The sequence below is a fragment of the Sapajus apella genome, unplaced genomic scaffold, assembly GCF_009761245.1.
Source record: "Sapajus apella isolate SASKATOON/1434 unplaced genomic scaffold, GSC_monkey_1.0 scaffold2, whole genome shotgun sequence".
Lineage (NCBI taxonomy): Eukaryota > Metazoa > Chordata > Mammalia > Primates > Cebidae > Sapajus > Sapajus apella.
This window is the reverse complement of record NW_022436942.1, coordinates 20,064,784-20,092,404: the sequence shown is the minus strand read 5'-3', so window position 1 is coordinate 20,092,404 and position 27,621 is coordinate 20,064,784. Positions and strand designations below refer to the sequence as shown.

At 43.8% G+C, this 27,621-nt stretch overlaps 1 protein-coding gene across 9 annotated transcripts in view; it reads left to right on the top strand.

The window, feature by feature from the left end:
* The window catches only part of RBMS2 (RNA binding motif single stranded interacting protein 2), a 148,350-nt gene that overhangs the window by 72,949 nt on the left and 47,780 nt on the right, over positions 1-27,621 (top strand). For all 9 annotated transcript variants that reach the window (XM_032290573.1, XM_032290594.1, XM_032290614.1 and 6 more), the window contains one exon: positions 25,303-25,469. In XM_032290573.1, coding sequence (XP_032146464.1) covers positions 25,303-25,469 — 167 coding nt within the window. The remainder of the gene's footprint in view (positions 1-25,302; positions 25,470-27,621) is intronic.

Below are 27,621 nucleotides of genomic sequence, written 5' to 3'. Positions count from 1 at the left end.
CTGGGATTACAGGCACGCGCCACCATGCCCAGCTAATTTTTTGTATTTTTAGTAGAGATGGGGTTTCACCGTGTTGACCAGGATGGTCTCGATCTCCTGACCTCGTGATCCACCCGCCTCGGCCTCCCAAAGTGCTGGGATTACAGGCGTGAGCCACTGTGCCCGGCCTTAAAGTTTTTTTTTAAGAGAAAAGATCTCACTATGTTGCCCAGACTGATCTCGAACACCTGGCTTCAAATGATCCTCTCACCTCAGCCTTCAGAGTAGCAGGCATTATAGGCAAGAATAATCAAACCTGGCTACATGCATTCATTTAAATCCCCACAACAGTCCTATTTCATGGGTGCTGTTAACTGTCCCCATATTATAGGTGAGGTTAAGCAACTTATCCAAAGTGACAGAGCTAGTACAAGGCAATGCTAGAATGAAACCTAAATCTTGGTAGCTCATATCTGTAATCCCAGCACTTTGGGAGGTCAAGCCAGGAGGATTGGATCACTTGAACCCAAGAGTTCAAGACCAGAGTAGGTAACCTGGGAAGACCACATCTCTATAAAAAATTCAAATTTTAGCCGGATGTGGTAGCATGTGCCTGTAGTTGAAGCTACTCAGAAGGCTGAGGTGGGAGGACTACTTGAGCCCAGGAATTCGGGGCTTCAGTGAATAATGATTGTGCCACTACACTCCAGGCTAGGCAAAAGAGTGAGACCCTGACTCAAAAAAAAAAAACCCCAAAACCCCTAATTCTATGTGATTTTTGAGCCAGTTTTTTAACCATTTTCTGTTGGTTAATGGGATTTATAGTCAAGAAAAATACTTTTTTGAAAATTGGCTAAACAGGCCGGGCACAGTGGCTCACATCTGTAATCCCAGCCCTTTGAGAGGCTGAAATGGGCGGATCACCTGAGGTCAGGAGTTCGAGACCAGCCTGACCAACATGGATAAACCCTATCTCTGTTAAAAACACAAAAATTAGCCAGGTGTGGTGGTGCATGCCTCTTGCCCAGGCTGGTGTTGAACACCTGGACTCAAGCGATTATTTTGCCTTAGCTCCCAAAGTGTTGGGATTACAGGTGTGAGCCACTGTGCTCAGCCTGAATTTTCTGAATATTTTCAATCTGTGATTGGTTTAATCCACAGATATGGAACCCATGGATAAAGAGGGCCGACCATATTTATGTGACTGTGGATACTGTGACCCTATGGAAATTCTTTTTTTTTTTTTTTTTTTTGAGACAGTCTTGCTCTGTTGCCAGGCTGGAGTGCAGTGGCATGATCCTGGCTCACTGCAACCTCTGACCCCTGGGTTCAAGTGATTCTCCTGCCCCAGCTTCCCAAGTAGCTGGGACTACAAGCACATGCCTCCATGCCGAGCTAATTTTTTTATTTTTTATTAGAGACGGGGTTTCACCATGTTTGCCAGGGTGGTCTTGATCTCTTGACCTTGTGGTCCGCCTGCCTTGACCTCCCAAAGTGCTGAGATTACAGGCGTGAGCCACCATGCCTGGCCCCCCTGTGGAAATTCTTAATCTTCATCTTCCATATCGCTCACTTTCCAGGAACTGGATAGAACTTTCTCCTTTTTTGAAGACCTTATTCCTTTGCTTATGTAATTGGCTTTTGGTATTCAGTTCTCATTTTGGCAACCAGTCCTCACCTCTATAACAATCCTTACCTCCAACTTGACCTCGCGATCCACCCACCTCGGCGTCCCAAAGTGCCGGGATTACAGGCTTGAGCCACCGCACCCGGCAAGTGTTTTAATATTCTATTCTAGTTTTAAAAAATAGTTATCAAGCCCAGAAGGGCGGCTCATGCTTGTAATCTTGGCACTTTCGGAGGCCAAAGCAGGTTGATCACCTGAGGTCAGGAGTTCAAGACCAGCCTGACCAATATGGTGAAACCCTGTCTCTACTAAAAATACAAAAATTAACTGAGTGTGGTAGTGTCGCCTGTAGTCCCAGCTACTCAGAGGGCTGAGACAGGAGAATTGCTTGGGAGGCGAGGTTGTGGTGAGCCAAGATCATCCCATGGCACTTGAGCCTGGATGACAGAGCAAGACTTCATCTCAAAAATAAAAAAAAGATAGTTATAACACTTTTTTTTTTTAACCCAAAACTCCTGAGAATATACCAAATAAAGACTTTTTTTTTTTTTTTTTTTTTTTTTGAGGCAGAATCTCATTCTGTCACCCAGGCTGGAGTCTAGTGGTGTGATCTTGACTCACAGCAACCTCCGCCTCCCAGGTTCAAGCGATTCTCCTGCCTCAGCCTCCCAACCAACTAACTGGATTACAGGAGTCTGCCACTGTGCCTGGCTAATTTTTGTATTGTAGAGATAGAGTTTTGCCATGTTGCCCAGACTGGTCTCGAACTCCTGACCTCAAGTGATCTGCTCACCTCAGCCTCCCAAAGTACCTCCCAAAGGTGTGAGCCATTGTGCCTAACCCTAGTTCCCCTTTCTAGTGACCATCACTGTTAACTGTTTGTTGTTTATGTATATTGTATCAGATTATTAAAAATTATATATCCAAAGTTCTCTGTGACTTATTAAAAGCAGTCTAGGTGGTGGCATATATACATCTTATTTTGATGTGGAAGTAAACTGAGTACCCATACCTTTCATATCCTTGGGTTAGACTACTCCCTTCAGATATGTAACATTGCCAGTGTTTATTGTTTGGTGAATGAAAAATATTTCTATGTATAATGACTAAAGGAGCAGAGTCTTTTCATGACTTTGAGACTTTGGGCCTTGATAAAACCAGATCTTGAATCTACTAATCTGGGTATTCTTAGAATGGATAGTGTTCAGGTGAAGAAGGAGAGGTGCTGGTGTTTCCCAACTTCCTGTGATTTCTGTATTTCTGACCAAAATGATGAAAATAGAATAAATGGGCTGGGCGCGGTGGTTCACGCCTTAATCCAAGCACTTTGGAGGCCAAGGCAGGCGGATCACCTGAGGTCGGGAGTTCAAGACCAGCCTGGCCAACATGGTGAAACCCCGTCTTTAAAAAATAAATAAATAAATAAAAAAGAAAGATTAAAAAAAATTGAAAAATAGAATAAATGGCAACGTAGAATAAAATAAACTAGAGGCAAGCATTGTCTTTTTCTCTCTCTTTCCTCTACATGAAGCAGCTGGATTATGGAAAAGAGGCACATGTACTCCCAGTCAGTTCCTCTGTAAGCCATGAAGTTGTAATGATGCTGCTTTTCTGATTGACTTTGCATCTCCTTCCAGGCCTCTTATCCTCCTGAACACATGATCCATCAGCCAGGCTGAACAGTGGAAAGGTTTGGTAATACAGAGTAACACTCAATAAGGTCTCAGTTGTGTCCCGCTCATATTCTTCCCAGGCAACTAGCTATCCTATTCATACTTCAACTGCTTAACCTTCAAAGATCAAAGATCCCTTTTTCTTTTCTAAGAAGTTAATGAACTTTTTTTGGCTGGGCTCGGTGGCTCACGCCTGTAATCCCAGCCCTTTGGGAGGCTGAGATGGGCGGATCATGAGGTCAGGAGTTCGAGACCAGCCTGGCCAACATGGTAAAACCTTGTCTCTACTAAAAATATTAGCTGGGCGTGGTGGTGCACACCTGTAATCCCAACTACTCAGGAGGCTGAGGCATGAGAATCGCTTGAACCCTGGAGGTGGAGGCTGCAGTGAGCAGAGATCGTGTGCCACTGCACTCCAGCCTGGACAACAGAGCAAGACTCCATCTCAAAAAAAAATGTTAGTAAACTTTTTGATCAATATATATGTTTTGTGAGCACATGAGTTACTGCCACAGTGACATGTAACCACATACTGGTGTCATCGTTAATCATTCCATGGGCTTAGCTGCAAGCATGTGCTTGTGCTGCCTAAAAACACTGTGCCTAAAAGGGCTATGCCCACCATACTATTGCCAAGTCCTTCAATTGTGGGTTCTTGTGCTAGTTCATCTGTATAAGTAAGCATCAGTCTTTTTTTTTTTTTTTTTTTGCAAGAAAGAAAGAAAAAGAAAAAAAGAAAGAAACAAAGAGGAAGAGAAAGAGGGAGAGAGAACGGGAGTCTTGCTTTATTGCCCAGGCTAGAATGCAGGCTAAAAATGGGTATTAAAAACCTCTTTTATGTCAATAATTGTGCTTAACAATGGAGACAGGAAGGAATAAGGGAGGAAAATAACAAGCCACCAACCAATATTTCATTTAAACCTATGAAATGCTGAGGAGTGATTTACTTCCAATTATGTAGTCACTTTTAGAGTGGGTGTGATGTGGTACTGAGAAGAATGTATGTTATGTGGATTTGGGGTGGAGAGTTCTGTAAATGTTTATTAAGTTTACTTGTTCCACGTCTGAGTTCAAGTCCTGGATATCCATGTTAACTTTCGGTCTCATTGATCTGTCTAATATTGACAATGTGATGTTAAAGTCTCCCACTATTATTGTGTGGGAGTCTAAGTCTCTTTATAAGTCATTAAGAACTTGCCTTATGTATCTGGGTGCTCCTATATTGGGTGCATATATATTTAGGATCGTTAGCTCTTGTTGCATTGATACTTTTACCATTATGTAATGTCCTTCTTTGTCTCTTTTTGATCTTTATTGCTTTAAAGTCTATTTTATCAGAGGCGAGAATTGCAACTCCTGCTTTTTATTATTATTATTATTATTTTTGTTCTCCATTTGGTTGGTAAATTTTCCTCCATCCCTTTGTTTTGAGTCTTTGTGTATCCTTGCATGTGAGATGGGTCTGGATGCAACATACTGATTGGGTTTTGGCTTTTTATCCAATTTGCCTGTCTGTGTCTTTTGACTGGGGCATTTGGTCAATTTAAGTTTAGGATTAATATTAATATATGTGAGTTTAATACTGCCATTTAATGTTAGCTGGCTGTTTTGCCCATTAGTTGATGTAGATTCTTCATTATGTTGATGCTCTTTACCTTTTGGCATATTTTTGGGATGACTGATACTGGTTGTTCCTTTCTATGTGTAGTGCTTCTTTCAGAAGCTCTTGTAAAGCAGGCCTGGTGGTGATGAAATCTCTGAGTACTTGCTTGTTCACAAAATATTTTATTTTTCCTTCATTTATGAAGCTTAGTTTGGCTGGATATGAAATTCTGGGTTGAAAGTTCTTTTAAGGATGTTGAATATTGACCCCCACTCTCTTCTGACTTGTAGGGTTTCTGCTGAGAGATCTGAGGTGAGTCTGATAGCCTTCCCTCTGTGGGTAACCTGACCCTTCTCTCTAGCTGCCCTTAGCATTTTCTCCTTCATTTCAACCCTGGCGAATCTGACGATTATGTGTCTTGGGGTTGCTGTTCTTGAGGAATATCTTTGTGGTGTTCGCTGTATTACCTGGAGTTGAATATTGTCCTGTCTTGCTAGGTTGGGAAAGTTTTCCTGAATAATATCCTGAAGAATATTTTTCAGCTTGGATTCATTCTCTTTGTCACATTCAGGTACACCTATCAAACGTAGATTAGGTCTTTTCACATAGTCCCATATTTCTTGGAGACTTTGCTCATTCCTTTTTACCCTTTTTTCTCTAATCTTGTCTTCTCATTTTATTTCATTGAGTTGGTCTCCGACCTCTGATATCCTTTCTTCTGCTTGGTCAATTCGACTGTTAAAACTTGTGCATACTTTGCGAAGTTCTCGTATTGTGTTTTTCAGCTCCATTAATTCACTTATATTCCTCTCTAAATTGTCTGTTCTCATTAGCATTTCGTCAAACCTTTTTTCAAGGTTCTTAGTTTCTTTGCATTGGGTTAGAACATGTTCTTTTAGCTCACAAAACTTTCCTATTAACCACCTTCTGAAGCCTGATTCTGACAATTCATCACACTCATTCTCCATCAGGCCTTGTTCCCTTGCTGATGAGGAGCTGCGATCCTCTGAAGGAGAGGCATTCTGAGATGTTTTCAGCCTTTTTGCGCTGGTTTCTTCCCATCTTTGTGGATTTATCCACCTGTCGTCTTTGTAATTGCTGACTTTCAAATTGGGTCTCTGAGTGGACGTCCAGCTTGTTGGTGATGATGTTATTTCTGTTTCTTGTTTTCCTTCAGCGGACGCCCCTCCCCCACAGAGCTGGACCTTCCTGGGTTCAGCTGTGCTTGCTGTGAAACTCTCAACGGTCAGCGTTTCCAATTGCTGTTTTTTTTGTGGGGGTGGGACCAGCCGAGCCCAATCACCTGGCCCCCTGCCTCGGAGTCCCCTTTTTTTCTTTTCCTATTGAACTGTCAATTCTCTCCCAGGTGCCCCAGTCGCCTGCCGAAAAGGTGCGGGGATCTATGTAATTTCCCCTGCTGGGACCTCAGCGGCTGAAACAATGGTGCTGAGATTCGTCGCGATTTTCTGCCCGGGAATCTCCCCGTCTGGCTCCCCGCTTCAGTCCCCCTTTCAATCAGCTGAATGGGCGACTCTGCCTTCCTGGAGCTCCAAACGCCAACCAAAAGGGCACCCAGTCCCGCACACTCCGCAGTGAGAACCGAACCGTGGCGCCGGGACACAGGCAAAACAGCCGCGCCAGCCAAGAGAGTCGCGCTGGCGACCCTTGGGGCTCCTCCGCTGGGAATCTCCTGGTCTGTGAGCACTGGTCTGTGAGCAACAAAAATTCGTCTGAAAGTCTGGTGTCCACTCACTCCCTGCGCCTTAACTGGGAGCTGCAATCCTGAGCTGCTGCTAAATAGCCATCTTGAATCTCTCTCCCCTGTCTTTTTTTTTTTTAATATGAGGTCTTGCTCTATCATCCAGGCTGGAGTGCAGTGGTGAAATCACGGCCCACTGTAGCCTCTTACTCCTGGGTTCAAGCAGTCCTCCTGCCTCAGTCTCCTGAGTAGGCCATGGGCATATACCACCATGCCTGGCTAATTTTTAAAATTTTTTTGTAGAAAGAGATAGGGCCTCAATATGTTGCCCAGGCTGGTCTTGAACTCCTGACCTCAAGTGATCTTCCCACCTCAGCCTCCCTAACTGCTAGGATTATAGCCATGAGCCACTGAGCCCAGCCAGCATCAGTATTTTTTTTTTTTTTGAGACAGAGTTTCACTCTTGTCACCCAGACTGGGGTACAGTGGCATGATCTCAGCTCACTTCAACCCCTGCCTCCCAGGTTCAAGTGATTCTGCTGCCTCAGACTCCCGAGTAGCTGGGATTACAGGTGTATGCCACCAAGCCTGGCTAATTTTGTATTCTTAGTAGAGATAGGGGTTTTACCATGTTGGTCAGGCTGGTTTTGAACTCCTGACCTCAAGTGATCCATCCCCCACTCAGCCTCCCAAAGTGCTGGGATTATAAGCGTGAGCCACTGTGTCTGGCCCAGCATCAGTTTTATGTAACAGATTTTCCTTTAAATTCTCATTTGTAGTTCAGAGAAATTCTCATTTGATTTATAGTTCAGATTTATAGTTCAGATAAATCAAATGAGACTTTCTCATTAGTTCAAAACCAGCCTGACCAATATGAATATTTAGAACCAAAAAGAATATTTAGAACAAAGATGTCTTTGTTCTAAATATGCTTTTTTTTTTTCTGAGACAGAGTCTCGCCCCGTCACCCAGGCTGGAGTGCACTGTTGAGATCTGGGCTTACTGCAACCTCTGCCTCCCGGGTTCAAGCAATTCTCCTGCCTCAGCCTGCCAAGTAGCTGGGATTACAGGCACATGCCACCACACCTGTCTAATTTTTTTGTATCTTTAGTAGAGACAGGGTTTCACCATGCTGGCCAGCCTGGTCTTGAACTTCTGACCTCATGATCCTCCCGCCTCAGCCACCCACAGTGCTGGGATTACTGGCGTAAGCCACCTCGCCCAGCTGTTATAAATATTCTACCCTGAGTAGATATTATCTTTTTCTAGAGAACTTAGCACTGTTCTTTTTCCAGCTGGGTGTGGTGGCACATGCCTGTGGTCTCAGCATCTTGGAAGGATGAGGCAGAAGAATCATTTAAGACCTCAGTTCAAGGCTAATAGTGCTGTGATTGTCCCTGTGAATAGCCATTGCACTCCAGCCTGGGCAGCGTGGTGAGACCCCATCTCTAAAAACAAAACAAAACAAATAAGAACTGTTCTTTTTCCAGAAGGGAAAGAAACAAAGGATGTAAGGTCATATAAACGGCTGCTTTGTGTGTTTACTTAGCTATTTGTCCTGGTTTGAGGACTGGGAATATTTGTTAGGGTTTCTGTCCTTAATATAGAGCAATAATAAATAGAAGCAGAGTGACATAACAGAGGGAATGTTGATGTATGTCTGAGCCTCAGTTTCCAAGTTTTAAAGGGGGTGGGTGTAGAACAAAATTCATTAAGTTGTGCCTTGAGGGTTTTTGCACAGTGAAGATGTTCTTTATTGAATCTTGAAGAAAGCAGGATTTCATCAAGAGCTTCTGACACAAATCCTCTTCCACCTGAGTCAGTAGGGTAGAGTGGTTGGTTCACCACTCAGGATCCCCAAAGGAAACAGGTGGAATACCCAAACTGAGTAATTTGAGAAAGGTTTGATACAGGGACTATTTACAAAGGGATTTTAAGGAAGCCAGTGTGAGAGAGCAGAGTACCGTAAGGTCAGTAACTACAAAGCCTACATTAACTCTAAATCTAAAGGTGCAGGAGTTTAAGAGAGTACCGGAATCTGAGAGTAGCTATAGGGAGAGAGCTATGGGTTTCAGTAGAAGCATTCAACCAAATCATGGTGTTCTGGCAGGGGAAGTAACTGGTGAAATAAATACTCTAATCTCATTTTGCTCCTGCCCTTCAGACTCCTTCTGGTATACATCTGGTTGGCCAAACCCAACTGGGAACCACAGGGAAGGGAGTCTGTTGATGTACTCCTTGCTTCCTGGAGCATAAAGCAAGGTGGACAAGAGTGGCAAGTGGCTCTGGAAGGGCAAGTAGATTCCTGGGTGACATGGCTGTATGTTTAACTGAGGAGTCCATAGTTATTTTTGCTCAGGATTTTTAAATGTCAGTTTTATACTTGAGACCCACTTTGAGTACTACCTGGTATGACCATAAGTAACTCCCTGGATGCCCTGTGGCTGCTGCGCCTTACATTTACCACCTTAGTATTCAAGGGATGAGGGAAACATAACATTATACTTGTAAGAGCCACAAAAGAGGGCCGGGCGTGGTGGCTCACGCCTGTAATCCCAGCACTTTGGGAGGCCGAGGCGGGCAAATTACAAGGTCAGGAGTTCGAGACTAGCCTGACCAACATGGTGAAACCCCATCTGTACTAAAAATACAAAAATTAGCCAGGCATAGTGGTAGCCACCTGTAATCCCAGCTACTCAGGAGGCTGGGGCTGGAGAATCGCTAGAACCCAGGAGGCGCAGGTTGCAGTGAGCCAAGATCACGCCACTGCACTACAGCCTGGGCGACAGAGTAGACTCCATCTCAAAAAAAAAAAAAAAAAAAGAGCCACAGAAGAGAGGTGAGGAGTTGATGGGGAGCTGGAGATGTTGTTTATTTGATATAAGAGGAAATAGTAGAAAGTACTAAGAGTCACCATTTTTTTGAGACAGAGTCTTGCTCTATGGCCCAGGCTAGAGTACAGGCTGGTCTCAAACTGCTGACCTCAAAGATCCACCTGCCGTGGCCTCCCAAAATGCTGGGGATTACAGGCATGAGCTACCACACGGGGCCTAGAGTCACCTCTTTTTTTTTTTTTTTTTTTTTGGAGATGGAGTCTTGCTCTGTCCCCCAGGCTGGAGTGCAGTGGTGCAATCTTGATCTCGGCTCACGGCAACCTCAGCCTCCCGGGTTCAACCTCTGCCTCCCAGGTTCAAGTGATTTTCCTGACTCAGCCTCCCAAATAGCTGGGATTACAGGCGCGCACCACCACGCCCAGCCAATTTTTGTATTTTAAGTAGACACAGGTTTTTACCATGTTGGCCAGGCTGGTCTTGAACTCCTGACCTCAGATGAGCCACCTACTTCAGCCTCCCAAATGCTGGGATTACAGGTGTGAGCCACCACATCCGGCCATAGGGTCACTTTTTTTTTTTGAGACGGAGTTTCATTCTTGTTACCCAGGCTGGAGTGCAGTGGTGCGATCTCGGCTTACCACAACCTCCGCCTCCTGGGTTCAAGCAATTCTCCTGCCTCAGCCTCCCGAGTAGCCGGGACTATAGGTGTGTGCCACCATGCCCAGCTAATTCTTGTATTTTCAGTAGAGACGGGGTTTCACCATGTTGCCCAGGATGGTCTTGATCTCTTGACCTCATGATCCACCTGCCTCAGCCTCCCAAAGTGCTGGGATTATAGGTGTGAGCCACTGCGCCCAGCCAAGGGTCACCTTTTAAAACTAGCTATCCTGAGCCAGGTGTGGTGGCTCATGCCTGTAATCCCAGCGCTTTGGGAGGCTGAGGCAGGTGGATCACCTGAGGTCAGGAGTTAGAGACCAGCCTGGCCAATATAGTGAAACCCCATCTCTACTAAAAATACAAAAAATTAGCTGGGCATGGTGGTGGGTGCCTATAATCCCAGCTAGTAGGGAGGCTGAGGCAGGAGAATCGCATGAACCCAGGAGGTAGAGATTACAGTGAACCAAGATCACGCCGTTGTACTCCAGCCTAGGCAGCAAGAGCAAAACTCCATCTCCAAAAAAATAAAAAATAAAAACCAGCTATGCTGGGCAGTTATGTGGTATGTATCCTCTGCCTCAGGCTCTGTGTGTTTAAAGATGCCTTTCTTGTTTTACTGTGTTGTTTTTAGGAAGAGGAATTGCAGGAAATACTTGTTTCTTTCTCTTATATGATTTGAGCTTCAATAAAATATATTTATCTTGTGACTGACTTTTCTACCTGGAAATGAAGTAGAATGATGACACCTAGGCTGAATTCTGTGCTAGTTCATGGTAACCCATGGTAACCTAACATCTCAAGATAGTTTCAGTGGTTGGAATGTCTTCTTCTGTCTACCCATCCTCATCATGTTTTTGTTGTTGTTGTTGAGACGGGGTCTTGTTCTGTTGCCCAGGCTAGGAACCACGGCTCACTGCAGCCTCAACTTCCCAGGCTCAATGATCTTCCCACCTGAGCCTCCTGAGTAGCTAGGACTCCTGGCACTTACCACCATGCCAAGCTAATTTTTTTTTTTTTTTTTTGAGATGGAGTTTTGCTCTTGTTACCCAGGCTGGAGTGCAATGGTGCGATCTCGGCTCACCACAACCTCCGCCTCCTGGGTTCAGGCAATTCTCCTGCCTCAGCCTCCTGAGTAGCTGGGATTACAGGCACACGCCACCATGCCCAGCTGAATTTTTGTATTTTTAGTAGAGATGGGGTTTCACCACGTTGACCAGGATGGTCTTGATCTCTTGACCTCGTGATCCACCCGCCTCGGCCTCCCAAAGTGCCGGGATTACAGGTGTGAGCCACCGCGCCCAGCCATGCCAAGCTAATTTTTAAATGTTTTTGGTAGAGACAGGGTTTTGCCATGTTGCCCAAGATGGTCTTGAACTCTTGGGCTCAAGCAATCCACCTGCCTCAGACTACGAAAGTGTTGGGATTATAGGCGTGAGTCACCACACCTGGCCCTCATCACTTCTTTTTTTTTTTTTTGTAGGTTTTTGAGACGGAGTCTTGCTCTGTCACTCAGGCTAGAGTGCAGTGGCATGATCTTGGCTCACTGGAACCTCCGCCTCCCGGGTTCAAGCGATTTTTCTGCCTCAGCCTCCTGAGTAGCTGGGATTACAGGTGCCTACCATCACGCCTGGCTAATTTTTGTATTTTTTGGTAGAGACAGGGTTTCACCATCTTGGCCAGGCTGGTCTCGTGATCCGCCCACCTCAGCCTCCCAACCTCATCACATTTTTCAAAACCATATATTAATTGCAATAGTTTTTAGAGTACATGTGGTTTTTGGTTACCTGGATAAGTTCTTTAGTGATGATCTCTGAGATTTTAGTGCACCTGTCACCTGAGCAGTTTACGCTATACCCAGTATATAGTCTTTTATCCCTCACACCCTTTCCAGCCTTCCCCTGCAGTCCCGGAAGTCCATTATATCACTCTTGTGCCTTTGCATCCTCATATCTCGGCTCTCATTTATAGGTAAGAACATATAATATGTGGTTTTCCATTCCTGAGTTACTTCATTTAGAATGATGGCCGCAGCTCCATCCAAGTTGCTGCAAAATACATTATTTTGTTCCTTTTTATGGCTGAGTAGTATTCCATGGTGTATATATACCATATTCTCTTTATCCACTTATTGGTCAATGGGCACTTAGGTTGGTTCCATATCCTTGCAATTGCAAATTGTGCTGCTATAAACATGCATCTCATCACATTTTTATAACAACTCTGTTGAGATACAATTCACACACCATAGGAGTGTATGATGTGAAGTTTGCACATCATACACTTAAAATATACAATTCATTGGCTGTTAGTATATGCAGTTTTGCATCCATTACCATAATCAATTTTAGAACATTTCATTATCCCCAAAAGGAAATCCCGCCTACTTACCTATCACCACTTAATCCTCCCATTACTCCTTTCCCACTGCCCTACGTAGTCAGTAACTTACTTTCTGTCTCTATAGATTGGCCTATTCTGGACATTTTATATAGATGGAATCATTCAACATGTGGTCCTTTGTTATTGGCTTCTGTCTCTTTGTATAATGTTTCAGATTTAATTCATATTCAGTATTTCCTTCCCTTTTATGGCTGAATAAATACTCCATCATATGAATATATCACATTTTATTTATCCAGTTAACAGTTGATAAACATTTGTCTTGTTTCCACTTTGGGCTATTATGAATAGTGCTGCTGTGAAATTTGTGTACAGGTTGTACGTAAGCATATGCTTTTCTTCTCTCTCTCTTTTTTTGAGACAGGGTCTTACTCTGTTGCCCATGCTGGAGTGCAGTGGCATAATCTCGACTCACTGCAATCTCTGCCTCCTGGGTTGAGGCGATTCTTGTACCTCAACCTCCTGAATAGCTGGGATTACAGGTGTTGGAAATAGATGTTTGGTGCTACAAAGAAAATTAGCACTGAGACAAAGGATCTTTCAGCAATGCAATTTTTACTTCACGGACTGCAGGAAGGGTACCCTCGCTAGCCATTGTGCCATGAGAATACAATGAACAAAGGAAAACAGACAAATTTATTCCTTACGCATTTGGGGTCATCCTTCCTTCTGTGTCTGATCTCTGTTGGTTGGAGCCAGCCCTCACATCTAAGCTAAAACCCAACTGGCTAACAACTTAAAACTTTTCTAAACAGGTGAAAGCAATGGAGAGCTGGGACATGCCTGTGAGCATGTCCAGCACAGACATTTTGGTTAAAGTACAAGAACATAGAATGTACCACGTGCCTGTAAGCATGGCATGTTCAACAGCTACATAGGATAGGGCTTAACAAAGTTATTAGCATACTTAGTCTTTAACAGGAAAGGAAACTTTAAAAAGGAACTTTTCTACTTCCCACACAGGCATGCACCACAACACCTGACTAATTTTTGTATTTTTAGTAAAGACAGAATTTCACCATGTTGGTCAGGCTGGTCTTAAACTCCTGGCCTCAAATGATCCAACTGCTTCAGCCTCCCAAAGTGCTGGGATTACAGGCGTGAGCCACCGCACCTGGCCCTGTGTGGGCATGTTTTCAATTCTCTAGCAGTGGAGTTGCTAGGTCATATGGTAACTCTATGCTCTAACCGTTTGAGGAACTGCCCAACTGTCCTCCAAAGCAGCTGCATCGTTTTGCAATGCCATAAGTGGTATATGAGGGTTCCAATTTCTTCACACCCTTACCAGAACTGGTTATCTTTTTTATTTTAGCCATCCTAGTAAGTATGAAGTGATAGCTGGTTGTGATTTTGATTTGCATTTCCTTGATGGCTTTCCATTAAAAGTTTATTGTTCTGGGCCAGGTGAGGTGGCTCATGCCTGTAATCCCAGCACTTTGGGAGGCCGCGGTGGGCAGATCACTTGTGGGCAAGAGTTCGAAACCAGCCTGGCCAACATGGTGAAACCCTGTCTCTACTAAAAATATTGTAAAAATTAGCTGGGCATGGTGGTGTGTGCCTGTAATCCCAGCTACTCAGGAGGCTGAGGCAGGAGAATCGCTTGAACCCAGGAGGCAGAGGTTGCAGTGAACTGAGACTGTGACACTGTACTAAAGCCTGGGCAATGAGAGCGAAACTCCATCTAAAAGAAAAAGGTAATTATTCATGCCTATAATTTCAGCACTTTGGGAGGCCAAAGTAGGAGGATTGCTTGAGTCCAGGAGTTTGAGACCACACTGGGCAACATAAGGAGTCCCTATCTCTATTAAAAATATATATATATTGTTCTGCTTATCCTTTCAAGGCCCAAGTGTCTTCTTTAAGAGCCTCACCCTCAGGAATTAACTGTGTCTTCTTTCATATTCTTAGACCATTAGTGCAAATTTTGTCTTGTTTTGTTTTGAGACAGACTTTTGCTCTTGTCACCCAGGCTGGAGAGCAATGCCACAACCTTGGCTCACTGCAACCTCTGCCTCCCAGGTTCAAGCAATTCTCCTGCCTTAGCCTCCCAAATAGCTGGGATTACAGGCGCCCACCACCACTTCCAGCTAATTTTTTTGTATTTTTAGTAGAGATGGGGTTTCACCATATTGGCCAGGCTGGTCTTGAACTCCTGACCTCAGGCGATCCACCCACCTTAGCCTCCCAAAGTGCTGGGATTACAGGCATGAGCCACTGCACCTGGCCTTCTTTCTCTCTTATATCAGCTTTCAGCAGAAACTCCCGACCTCAGGTGATCCGCCTGCCTTGGCCTCCCAAAGTGCTGGGATTACCGATGTGAGCCATTGTGCCCTGCATATTTCTTTTAGTAGAGGCAAAGTTTCACCATGTTGCCCAGGCTGGTCCCCAACTCCTGGGCTCAAACGTTCCACCCACCTCTGCCACCCAAAGTGCTTGGATTACAAGTTTGAGCCACTGCACCTGACCAAGAGTCTTTTTAAGAATTGAGTCTTTTTTTCATAAAATAATTCTTTTAATTTATTTTTTGAGACAGTCTTTCTCTGTTACCCAGGCTAGAGTCCAGTGACACAATCTCAGCTCATTGCAACCTCCACCTCCTCAGCTGAAATGATTCTCCTGTCCCAGCCTCCCAAGTAGCTGGGACTGTAGGTGCATGCCACCACGCCCAGCTAATTTTTATATTTTTAGTTAGAGACAGGGTTTCACCATGTTGGCCAGGCTGGTCTCAAACTCCTGACCTCAAGTGATCCTCCCCCTCGACCTTCCAAAATGCTGGGATTACAGGCGTGAGCCACCACATCCAGCTGAATTCTTTTAAAACTAGAATGAAGGGCAGAATTCTTCCTTTGCAGATATAGATAATTCACCCATATTGAGCTGTCATCTGTCTGCAGAGGCTTGATGTTTCCCCTCTCAGCTGTCAAGGATTGAGGAGAACTTGAGATGCCTTCGTGGAAAGCACATTTAAAGATTTAGAGCTTTCTCTTCACAATAGCAAAGACATGAAATCAACCCAAATGCCCACCAGTGATAGACTGGATAAAGAAAATCTGGTACATATATACCATGGAATACTATGTGGCCATAAAAGGGAAGCAGATTATGTCCTTTGCAGGAGCATGGATGGAGCTGGAAGCCATTATCCTCAGCTGACTAACACAGAAACAGAAAACCAAACATTGCATGTTCTTGCTTACAAATGGGAGCTCAACAATAAGAACACATGGACATTGGGAGAGGAACAACAACAGGCCCAGGTGGGGGAGAGCATCAAGATAATAGCCAATGCATGTGGGCCTTAATACCTAGGTTATGGGTTAATAGGTGCAGCAAACCGTCATGGCACCTGTTTTTATATATAACCACATGTATCCCAGAACTTAAAATGTTTTAAATAAATTAAATGATAATATTAACATTGGTAATAATGGTACTAAACAGCTTAGTTTTTTCATTTAATAGTATTTTTTAGTATCCTTCCAGGAAAAGATACATAGATGCGCCATATTATTATTATTATTATTTTGAGACGGTGTTTTGCTCTTGTTGCCCAGGCTAGAGTGCAATGGCGCCATCTTGGCTCTCCACAACCTCCACCTCCTGGGCTCAAGTGATTCTCCTGCCTCAGCCTCCCCCATAGCTGGGATTACAGGCATGTGCCACCATGTCTGGCTAATTTTGTATTTTTAGTAGAGACAGGGTTTTTCCATATTGGTCGGGCTGGTCTTGAACTCCTGACTTCAGGTGACCTGCCCACCTTGGCCTCCCAAAGTTCTGGGATTACAGGTGTGAGCCATAGCACCTGGCCAGATGTGCAATATTATTTTTAATGGCTTACATGGTACTCCTTTTATGTATGCACTTTAATTTATGTAACTAGTTTTCTCACTGATGAGCATATGCCTTTTCAGTCTTTTATAAATGAATGATGCAATGAATATCCTTGTACATATATATTTGTGCACATATGTAAGCATCCCTACAAGTGGAATTTCTAAGTAAAAGAATATAAACACTTAAAAAAAGATTTAGGGATTTCAGGCAGGCAGCCAAGTACATGGATACCTACTCAGTGAGCTGGCCCTGAACATTTGAGGACTACCTCTCTCTGACTCACTCAGAAAGTTACTTTTGTCAAGATTATATAGCAAATCCTTCTGTTTTGTTCTTCTTTAATTGTCTAGGACTGAGACTGAGATCTTCAAGATATAATATTATGAAGACCTTGGCCAGGTATGGTGGCTCACACCTGTAATCCAAGCACTTTGGGAAGCTGAAGTGGGAGGATTATTTGAGGCCAGAAGTTTGAGATCAGCCTGGGCAACATAGCAAGACCCCACCTCTACAAATTTTGGGGTTGTTTTTTTTTTGAGACCAGGTCTCACTCTGTCACCCAGGCTGGAATGCAGTGACACCATCTCAGCTCACTGCAACCTCCACCTCCTGGGCTCCAGTGATCCTCCCACCTCAGTCTCCAGAGTAGTTGGGACTACAGGTACGTGCCACCATGCCCAGTTAATTTTTGTATTTTTTGTAGAGAGAGCATTTTGCCATGTTACCCAGGCTGGTCTCAAACTCTAGCCTCAAATAGTCCTCTCACTCTGCCTCCCAAAATGCTGGATTACAGGCATGAGCCACCACACCCAGCCAAAGAAAATTTTTTTTTTTTTTTAGATGGAGTCTTACTGTGTTGCCAGGCTGGAGCACAGTGGTGCGATCTCAGCTCAGTACAACCTCCACCTCCCAGGTTCAAGCGATTCTCCTGTCTCAGCCTCCTGAGTAGCTGGGATTACAGGCATGCGCCACCACACCCAGCTAAATTTTGTATTTTTAGTAGAGATGGGGTGTCACCATACTGGCCAGGGTGGTCTCAATCTCTTTAACCTCATGATCCACCCACCTTGATCTCCCAAAGTGTTGGGATTACAGGCGTAAGCCACCGTGCCCAGCCAAAAATGTTCTTTAAAATTAGCCATGTGTGGTGCTGTGTGCCTGTAGTCCTAGCTATTCGCTGACGTAGGAGGATTACTTGAGCCCAGGAGTCTGAGGTTACAGTGAGCATAATCATGCCACACCACTCCAGCCTGGAAGACAGAGCTAGAGTCTGTGTCTTAAAAAAAAAAAAAAAAGGAAGAAAGAGAGGGAGTGAGAAAGACCTCAATTCCCTCTAAATTGATGGTGTGGTATTTAAAGAATAGATAGGGTGGTCACAGTGGCTCATTCAGGCCTGTAATCCCAGCATTTTGGGAGGCCAAGGCTGGTGGATTGCTTGAGCCCAGGAGTTCAAGACCAGCCTGAGCAACATAGCAAGACCCTGTCTCTGAAAAATAATAACAATGATAATAATAAATAAAGGATAGAGAATTATGCTGTAAAATACCCTATAAAAATCTCTGGGGATCATAGGATCTTAAGTGCTTAGTGCAAAAGTACATCACTGTAATGATTACAATACTAAACATTACTTTGCTTTTTTTTGTTGTTGTTTTGAGATGAAGTCTCACTATGTCGCCCAGGCTAGAGTGTAGTGATATGATCTCAGCTCACTGCAACCTCCGCCGCCTGAGTTCAACCGATTCTCCTGCCTTAGCCTACTGAGTAGCTGGGATTACAAGCATGTGCCACCACACCCAACTAATTTTTGTATTTTTAGTAAGATGGGGTTTCCCAATGTTGGTTAGGCTGGTCTTGAACTCCTGACCTCAGGTGATCCACCCGCCTCAGCCTCCCAAAGTGCTGGGATTACGGGTGTGAACCATCGTGCCTGGCCTGTCTTTTAGCTTTTAAGCAGCTGCTGAGAACTGATACCAACCACATTCTGAACTATATTTGAGGCCAAAATAACATGAAAGAAGTATAGAGATAAAACTGCTCCCCTGGTAGTTCACTTTATCAGTGATTGAACAGAGCTGAGAAGTCAGCTCATTCATGATGATGATATTAGCTGATAATATTAACTGATGATATTATTCATCAATAAATATTTAATGTCTACCATGTGCTAGTCACTATAGATTCAAAGATGGACAACTCAGACAATTTTCTGCCTTTATGGAGCTTACAGTCAGCAAAAACAGTGTGGGACTTGTTCCTTCTGATCAAGAGGTAAATTCTTTAGGCTTTTTGCTCTATAGTAAGCCATTGCCTGTCCTAGCCTTCATCTCTCCATCAATTTGGATATAAAAGAATTTATGAGGCTCTCTTGTTAAAGAATTAGAAATTCCTCAGCTGAGAAACATAAAGAGAGAATCTATTGTAGGGCGCTGGAGAAACCATAGCTTCTTTTTATTCTTCCCTTCTCCAGTAAGAATATGTCAATTCCCTGAATGCTCATATGTATTACCCCTTTCTCTCTTACATAGTATAGGTACACATATGATTAGTTTACAGGGTCTTTGTCTGCAAATAGTTTTAGGAAGCCAGATAAGCTTTACTTAGGGTCTTTCTTAACCTTCCCCCCCTACCCAGATTCTCTTACCCTTAAAGTGAATATTTTTCTACCATTTTTCTTTGGTGTCAAACCTATGCACAATTTCAGAAGGTGCATGAGAATAGCAAGAGATAAAAGTTGTTCTCCAGATAGATACCATCTCCCCTGCTCCTGGCTTCCTCCACTTGTGCTGCTCTGCCCAGCCTCTTCTGGCCTCTCCACTGTCCCCACTCTCCAACACCCATTCAAGTCTCTGCGTCGAGTCAAGGGGCTTCACTGTCTGCAGCCCCCCATCGGCATTATGCCAAAGGCCTGGGGGTCTGGGGAGGGACAGTTGCTAGACTGATCCACCAGGTAGTAGGGGAGGATCCCTAGCCAAGGGGCCAGCTCTGGTCACTGGGCTCTGTTTTCACTGTTTGTCTGCCGTCTGTGTCTTCTGTTTGGCAAACGGCAATGATGTTCTAATAAAGGATTTCAGATGCTCAAAAAAAAAGTTGTTTTCTTCTGAGCCATATCTTCTTTTCTAGGAATTTTTTAAGGCCTTGTAGTAAGTTCATTATTGACTAAGTCATATTTTTAAACTATATCTAAAACCTTAGTATTAAAACCAAGATGGTAACCGTGGTAGCAGACCAACAGCCTCTTTTCTATTTTCTATTTTTTTTTTTTTTTTTTTTTTTTTGAGATAGAGTTTCGCTTTTATTTCCCAGGCTAGAGTTCAATGATGGGTTCTCAGCTCACCACAACCTTCACCTTCTAGGTTCAAGCAATTTTCCTGCCTCGGCCTCTGGAGTAGCTGGGATTGCAGGCATGCACCACCACACCTGGTTAATTTTGTATTTTTTAGTAGAGATGGAGTTTCTCCGTGTTGGTCAGGCTGGTCTTGAAATCCTCAGGTGATCCACTCGCCCTGGCCTCCCAAAGTGCTGGGATTCCAGGTGTGAGCCACTGTGCCCAGCCGCCTCTTTTCAATTTATTTATTTCCCCAGTAACCTTTGTATTCTTGTTTGGACAGTCCTGGCATCGTTGATACTTTCTTTTAGAAACATTATCTCACCGGTGGCTCAAGCCTGTAATCCCAGCACTTTGGGAGGCTGGGGCGGGTGGATCACGAGGTCAAGAGATCGAGACCATCCTGGTCAACATGGTGAAACCCCGTCTCTACTAAATATACAAAAAACATTAGCTGGGCATGGTGGCGTGTGCCTGTAATCCCAGCTACTCAGGAGGTTGAGGCAGGAGAATTGCCTGAACCCAGGAGGCGGAGGTTGCAGTGAGCCGAGATTGCGCCATTGCACTCCAGCCTGGGTAACAAGAGCAAAACTCCGTCTCAAAAAAAAAAAAAAAAAAAGAAACATTATCTCACATTGAAAAGGGGGAATAGATGAACACCAACTGAGGCAGGTGGTCTCCTCATCTGCAGTGCTTGGCACATAGTATGGTGCTACTAGAGTTACTTTTTTTTTCCCTTCCTTCCCTCCCTCTCTTCCTTTCTTCCTTCCCTTTCTTTTCTTTTTTTTTTTTCCTGGATACAGAGTCTTACTCTGTCACCTAGGCTGGAGTGCAGTGGTGTGATCTTGGCTTACGGCAACCTTTGCCTTCCAGGCTCAAGTGATCCTCCCACTTCAGCCTTGCACATAGCTGGGACTACAGGTGTGTGCCACTATGCTCACCTAATTTTTGTAGATGCAAGGTTTCACCAGGTTGCCCAGGTTGGTTTCGAACTCCTGGGCTTAAGGGATCTGCCTGCCTCAGCCTCCTGAAGTGCCAGGATTACAGGCGTGAGCCACCATGCCTGGCTTCTTTTTCTTTTTTTAAGAGATAGGGTCTCACTGTGTTGCTCAGTCTAGTCTTTAACTCCTGGCCTCAAGCCAACCTCCCACCTCAACCTCCTGAGCAGGTGGGATTACAGGCTGGAGCTAGATAGGATTACACGTTTGAGCTACTGCACCAGCTGAGAGTCGCTTTTATTGTCATTGTTACTGTTGACATCATGGCTATCATCATCATCACCCTCATCACCGACAGACTACAGTCTCATATTCAGAGAAGCAGCTTAGTTTTCTCAGTTAAGGATCAATAATAGCAACTCCTTAGAGATAAAGAAGGACCTATCTTATTTAATGATCTCCAGCAGTGACTCCTTATTCTAAATTCAGGAGCTGCAATTAAGAATTTAGGTCATGGCTGGGTTCGGTGGCTCACACCTGTAATCCCAGCACTTTGGAAGGCAGAGGCAGGCGGATCACAAGGTCAGGGGTTCAAGTCCAGACTGGCCAATATGGTGAAACCCTGTCTCTACTAAAAAGAACAAAAAAAAATTTTTTTAGCTGGGCATGGTGGCTTGTGCCTGTAATCTCAGCTACTTGGGAGGCTGAGGTAGGAGAATTGCTGGAACTGGGACCTGGGAGGTAGAGGTTGCAGTGCACCGAGATCCCACCACTGCATTCCAGCCTGGGCTATAGAGCAAGACTCAATCAAAAAAAAAAAAAAAAAAAAAAAAGAATTTAGGTCACAATCTTTTTTTTCTTTTTCTTTTTTTGTTGTTGATGCACAAAAGCAGACATTTCTTTTCTTTTTTCTTTTCTTTTCTTTTCTTTTGAGACCGAGTCTCCCTCTGTAGCCCAAGCTGGAGTGTAGTGACACAATCTCGTCTCACTGCAACCTCCACCTCCCAGGTTTAAGCAATCCTCCTGCCACAGCCTCCTGAGTAGCTGGGATTACAGGCATGCGCCACTACGCCTGACTAATGTTTGTATTTTCCATAGAGACAAGGTTTCACCATGTTAACCAGGCTGGTCTTGAACTCTTGACCTCAAGTGATCCACCCACCTCGGTCTTCCAAAGTGCTGGGATTCCAGGTGTGAGCCACTGCACCCGGCCATAGGTCTTCTTGACTATATTTTATTTTTATCAAATATATATTTATCACAACCTTCATGACTTTTTAAAATAACAAGATTAGAGTGAAAGTTCTAGGCTGCTTTTTACAAGTATTTCTCTATAAATAACACATTGCAGTTGTGGACAGTATTTATTCCCAATAAATAGAAAGTCAAATTGGAGTAATGTTCACCATATATTCTATTTAGCACTGATTGCTTAAGCAAAAAGACATGTTGATTTGCTATATAAAGACCTTTCTAAAGAACTTTTATTTTAGGTTCAGGGGTATGTGCAGGTTTTTTTTATAGAGGTAACTTCGTGTCACGGGGGTTTTGTATACAGATTATTTCATCACCCAGGTACTAAGCATAGTACTTGATAGTATTTTTCCTGTTCCTCTTCTTCCTCTTACCTTCCTTTCTCAAGCAGACCCCAGTGTCTATTGTTCCCCTCTTTGTGCTCATAGATTCTCATTATTTAGCTCCCACTTATAAGTGAAAATATACAGTATTTGATTTTCTGTTTCTGCATTTGTTTGCTGAGGATAATGGCCTCTAGCTCCATTCATGTTCCTGCAAAAGACATGATCTCATTCTTTTTATGGCTGGATAGTATTCCATGGTGTATATGTACCACATTTTCTCTATCCATTGACTGTATTTTAAGTCAGATGGTGCAAATCATATGATAGTAGTGATAGTGGAGGGGGAATAGACCCACCAATATATATATTTTTTGGGACAGAGTCTTACTCTGTCGCCCAGGCTGTAGTACAATGACATGATCGTATCTCACTGCAGCCTCAACCTCCTGGGCTTAAGCAGTCCTCCTACCTTAGCCTTCCAAGTACCTGAGACTACAGGCACATGCTACCATGCTCAGCTAATTTTTTTTTTTTTTTTTTTTTTTTTGAGACAGAGTTTCACTCTTGTTGCCCAGGCTGGAGTGCAGTGGCGTGACCTCCGCTCACTGCAGCCTTGACTCACTGCAACCTCTGCCTCCAGGGTTCAAGCAATTCTCCAGCCTCAGCCTCCTGAGCAGCTGGGATTACAGGTGCCCGCCACCACACCTGGCTAATTTTTGTACTTTTAGTAGAGACAGGATTTCACCATGTTGGCCAAGCTGGTCTTGAACTCCTGACCTCAGGGATCCACCTGCCTTGGCCTCCCAAAGTGCTGGGATTACAGGTGTGAGCCACTGTGCCTGAACCAGTATATTATTATTATTATTGCAGAGCTAGTAATCAGAAATTTTTAAATGATTCTTTTTTAAAATTTATTTAACTTTTAAGTTTATGGGTACATGTGCAGGTTTGTTAAGTAGGTAATCTTGTCTCATGGGGGTTTGTTTTGCAAATTATTTTGTCACTCCGGTATTAAACCTGGTAACCCACTAGGTATTTTTCTTGTTTTCTCTCTCCTCTCACCCTCCACCCTCGGACAGACCCCAGTGTGTGTTGTTCCCCTTAATGTAACTATGTGTTCTCATCGTTTAGTTCCCATTTACAAGTGAGAACATGCGGTATCTGGTTTTCTGTTCTTATGTTAGTTTGCTAAGGATAATGGCCTCCAGCTCAAACCATGTTTCTGCAGATGATGGGATCTTGTTCTTTTTTTATGACTGCATAGTATTCCATTTGTATATGTACAACATTTTCTTTATCCAGTCCACCATTGATGGGCATTTAGATTGATTTCATGTCTTTGCTATTGTGAATAGTGCTGCAGCGACCATACATGTGCTTGTGTCTTTATGATAGAATGATTTCTATTCGTTTGAGTATATATCCAGCAATGGGATTGCTGGTTTAAATGAAATTTCTGTTTTTAGGTCTTTGAGGAATCACTACATTGTCTTCCACAATGGTTGAACTAATTTACACTCCCACCAGCAGTGTATAAGTGTTCCCTTTTCTCCATAGCCTCATAACCTCACCAGCATCTGTTTTTTTTTTTTAATACTAGCCATTCTGACTGGTATGAGATGGTATCTCATTGGGGTTTTGAGTTGCATTTCTCTAATGTTCAGTGATGTTGAGCTTTTTTTCATATGATTGTTGGCCACATGTATTTCTTCTTTTGAAAAGTGTCTGTTTATGTCTTTTGCCAACTTTTTGGCTGGGTGCTGTGGCTCAGGCCTGTAATCTCACTTTGGAAGGCTGAGGCAGGAGGATTGCTGGGCTGTATAGGGAGACTCTATCTCTACAAAAAATGAAAATAAAATTAGCCAGGCATTTGTAGTGCATGCCTGTAATCCCAGCTACTCAGGAGGCTGAGGTGGAAGGATCACTTAGGCCGAGAAAGTTGAGGGTGCAGTGAACCATAATTGCACCATTGTACTCCAGCCTGGGCAACAGAGCAAGACACTGTCTCTTTTTAAAAAAGTAAGTACTTCCATCTCCAGCACTGGTAGTATGATGGTAAGCCTTATTTGCCTTATTTTATTCTGTCATCTGAAAGTTGCTTTTTTTTTTTGAGACGGAGTTTCATTCTTGTTGCCCAGGCTGGAGGGCAATGGCACAATCTTGGCTCACTGCAATCTGCCTCCCAGGTTCAAGTGATTCTCCTGCCTCTGCCTCATGAGTATCTGAGATTACAGGCGTGCGCCACCATGCCTGGCTAATTTTTTGTATTTAGTAGAGACAGGGTTTCACCATGTCGATCAGGCTGGACACGAACTCCTGACCTCAGGTGATCCACCCACCTCAGCCTTCCAAAGTGTTGAGATTATAAGTGTGAGCCATCAGGCCTGGCCTGAATATTGTTTTAAAAAATGCCCATGCCCCATGCACTGCTCTTCACTTATTGACTACATCAATTGACGTATCATTTTTATCACAGAAGAATAAAACATATTCCTTTGGTACACAGAATGTTTTTGGGTTTATTCATTTTTGGTTTTTTTTTGGATTTTTTTGAGATGGAGTCTCACTCTGTCACCAAGGCTGGAGTGCAGTGGCATGATCTTGGCCCACTGCAACCTCTGCCTCCCGGGTTTAAGCAATTCTCCTGCCTCAGCCACCTGAGTAACTGGGATTACAGGCAGCCAACACTACATCTGACTACTTTTTTTGTATTTTTAGTAAAGACAGGATTTCACTATGTTGGCAAGGCTGGTTTTGAACTCTTTACCTCAAGTGATCAACTCGCCTCAGCCTCCTAAAGTGCTAGGATTACATGTGTGAGCCACCACGCCCAGCCTATAGACTGTTATCTGGGAAATCCTAGTCTAAGTGCTGGCAAAAGAAGGAGAAAGGAATAGGAAATATAAAGGATGTATTAAAAGCTACAATGGGATTTTGAGTCTTTGGGCTGTCTTAGAATGTTGTACTGTATTAGATTTCTTCTTCTCTACTAAAATATGGAGCTAAGGAACAAACTATGTGTATCCAAGTGGGTGTACATTTGTGATTATATATAGTTTGGAATCATTTTTTTCAAGAAGGCCAGGATCTTCCTCACTCTCCAACATGTAAATGATAATCCTTCTACCTCTTCCTCATGTCTCCCTGCAGCCATATGTGTCATTGGCTCAGCAGATGGCACCACCTAGCCCAAGCAACAGTACCCCTAACAGCAGCAGTGGAAGCAATGGAAACGACCAGCTGAGCAAAACCAACCTATACATCCGAGGATTGCAACCAGGCACTACTGACCAAGATCTTGTCAAGCTGTGTCAGCCGTAAGTTGGAGTACATGTGGATAGGCTTCCAGGGACAGTATAGATATGGTTTTGAGACAGGGCCTCGTTATATTGTCCAGGCTGGTCATGAACTCCTGGGCTTAAGTGATCCTCCTGTCTCAGTAGCTGGGATTACAGACGCATGCCACCTCTCCTGGCCTTGCCAACTCACTTATCCTAAAATGCAGTGGCATTTTGTTTCTACTCCATAGACACAAACTTTCTCAGCAGCCTCTCTCTTAAAAAATTCTACCTGCTACTGATATATATGATAAAGCCTTTATGGGTTTCTTTAAGGAAAGCCAGGGTCGGACTGGCCTTTAAAGCCTAAATATCTAGCTTTATTTCCAGCACTGCCCCCAACCTGATGATCTTAGTGGAAAGACTCCTGTCCTTACACCTTGAATAGGAATGTCCGAAATCTCTATAGATGTTAATTAGAAGGCATGAGAGAGCTGGCAGTGGGCACGGAAGAAAGTGGGACTTGCTGATCGAATCATGCTCTTCGGAGACTTTCTGCTGCTGGAGATATTACTGGTGAATGGAGACCTCAAATTAGCAGACAAAGAAGGTGGAGATAGAAGCGATCACTCTGGATCTACTCCATAAAGATCCTTTGGAATTCTTTTTAGCAGATTTGAACCATGGAATTGCCCAATTAGAATGCTGGAAAAACGGCAAGAGTGCACAGATGTCCAGCTCAAAAAATAAAAACCAATAAAAAATAAAGTCTGGAGTAGAATATAAAACTGGTCCTTGGGCTGGGCATGGTGGCACACACCTGTAATCCTAGCACCTTGGGAGGCCAAGGCAGGAGGATCACTTGAGCTCAGGAGTTCAAAACTAGGCTGGGCAACATAGTACGACCTTGTCTTTATAAAAAATATAGTAAAAAAAAAAAAATTTTTTTCTTAATTTTAAAAACTAGTCCGTTATCTCAGCTTACCTTGCTAGAAAGGTATATAAGTGGAACTGAGGGGACTGTCTTGGACTAGTAATTTTTGAGAGGTGAGAATTGGCATAAATGTTGCTTTATGAGGGAGGGAAAGAGTATCATATCAATCTAGGTCCTCAATTTCTATATTTTGTTTCTTGTACTAAATATAATATGCTACAAAAATTCTCTCACACCAGAAGACAGAGCAGAATTTTTTTTTTTAAGACTGTGTCTCAACCTCCCAAGTAGCTGAGATGACAGGCACATACCACCACACCTGACTAATTTTTGTGTTTTTAGTAGAGATGGGTTTTACCGTGTTGGCCAGGCTGGTCTCAAATTCCTGACCTCAGATGATGTGTCCACCTTGGCCTCCCAAAGTGCTGGGATTACAGGCATGAGCCACCGTGCCCAGCCAAAGAAGAATCTTAATTAGACTATACCATATATTCGTCCCTCAGTATCTGTGGGGGATTTGTGCCAGGACCTCCTCTGTCCCCCTGTATGGATACCAAAATTCACCAGTGCTCATGTCCCCACCCTTTTTTTGTTTGTTTTTTTTTTAAGATGGAGTCTCGCTCTATTACCCAGGCTGGAGTGCAGTGGTGTGATCTTGGCTCACTGCAACCTCCCAGGTTCAAGCGATTCTCCTGCCTCAGCTTCCCAAGTAGCTGTGACTACAGGCACCCACCACCACACCCAGCTAATTTTTGTATTTTTAGTGGAGATAGGGTGTCACCATATTGGCCAGGCTAGTCTCAAACTCCTGACCTCGGGAGATCTGCCCGCCTAGCCTCCCAAAGTGTTGGGAGTACAGGTGTGAGCCACTGCACCTAGCCCACCCTTTTTTTTCTTTTTTTTTGAGACAGGATCTTGTTCTGTCACCAAGGCTGGAGTGCAGTGGCATAATCACAGCTAACTGTAGCCTCCAGGGTTCAAGTGACCTTCCCACCTCAGCCTCCTGAGTAGCTAGAACTACAGGTACATGCCACCATGTTTGGCTAATTTTTTGCATTTTTTTAAGAGATGAGGTTTCATCATGTTACCCAGGCTGGTCTCAGACTAATGGGTTCAATCATTAGTCCTCCCACCTCAGCCTCCCCAAAAGCCGGGATTGCAGGCATGAGCCACTGTGCCTGGCCTGAAGTCCCTTATACAAAACAGTGTAGTGGCTGGGCACGGTGGCTCACACCTGTTATCCCAGCACTTTGGGAG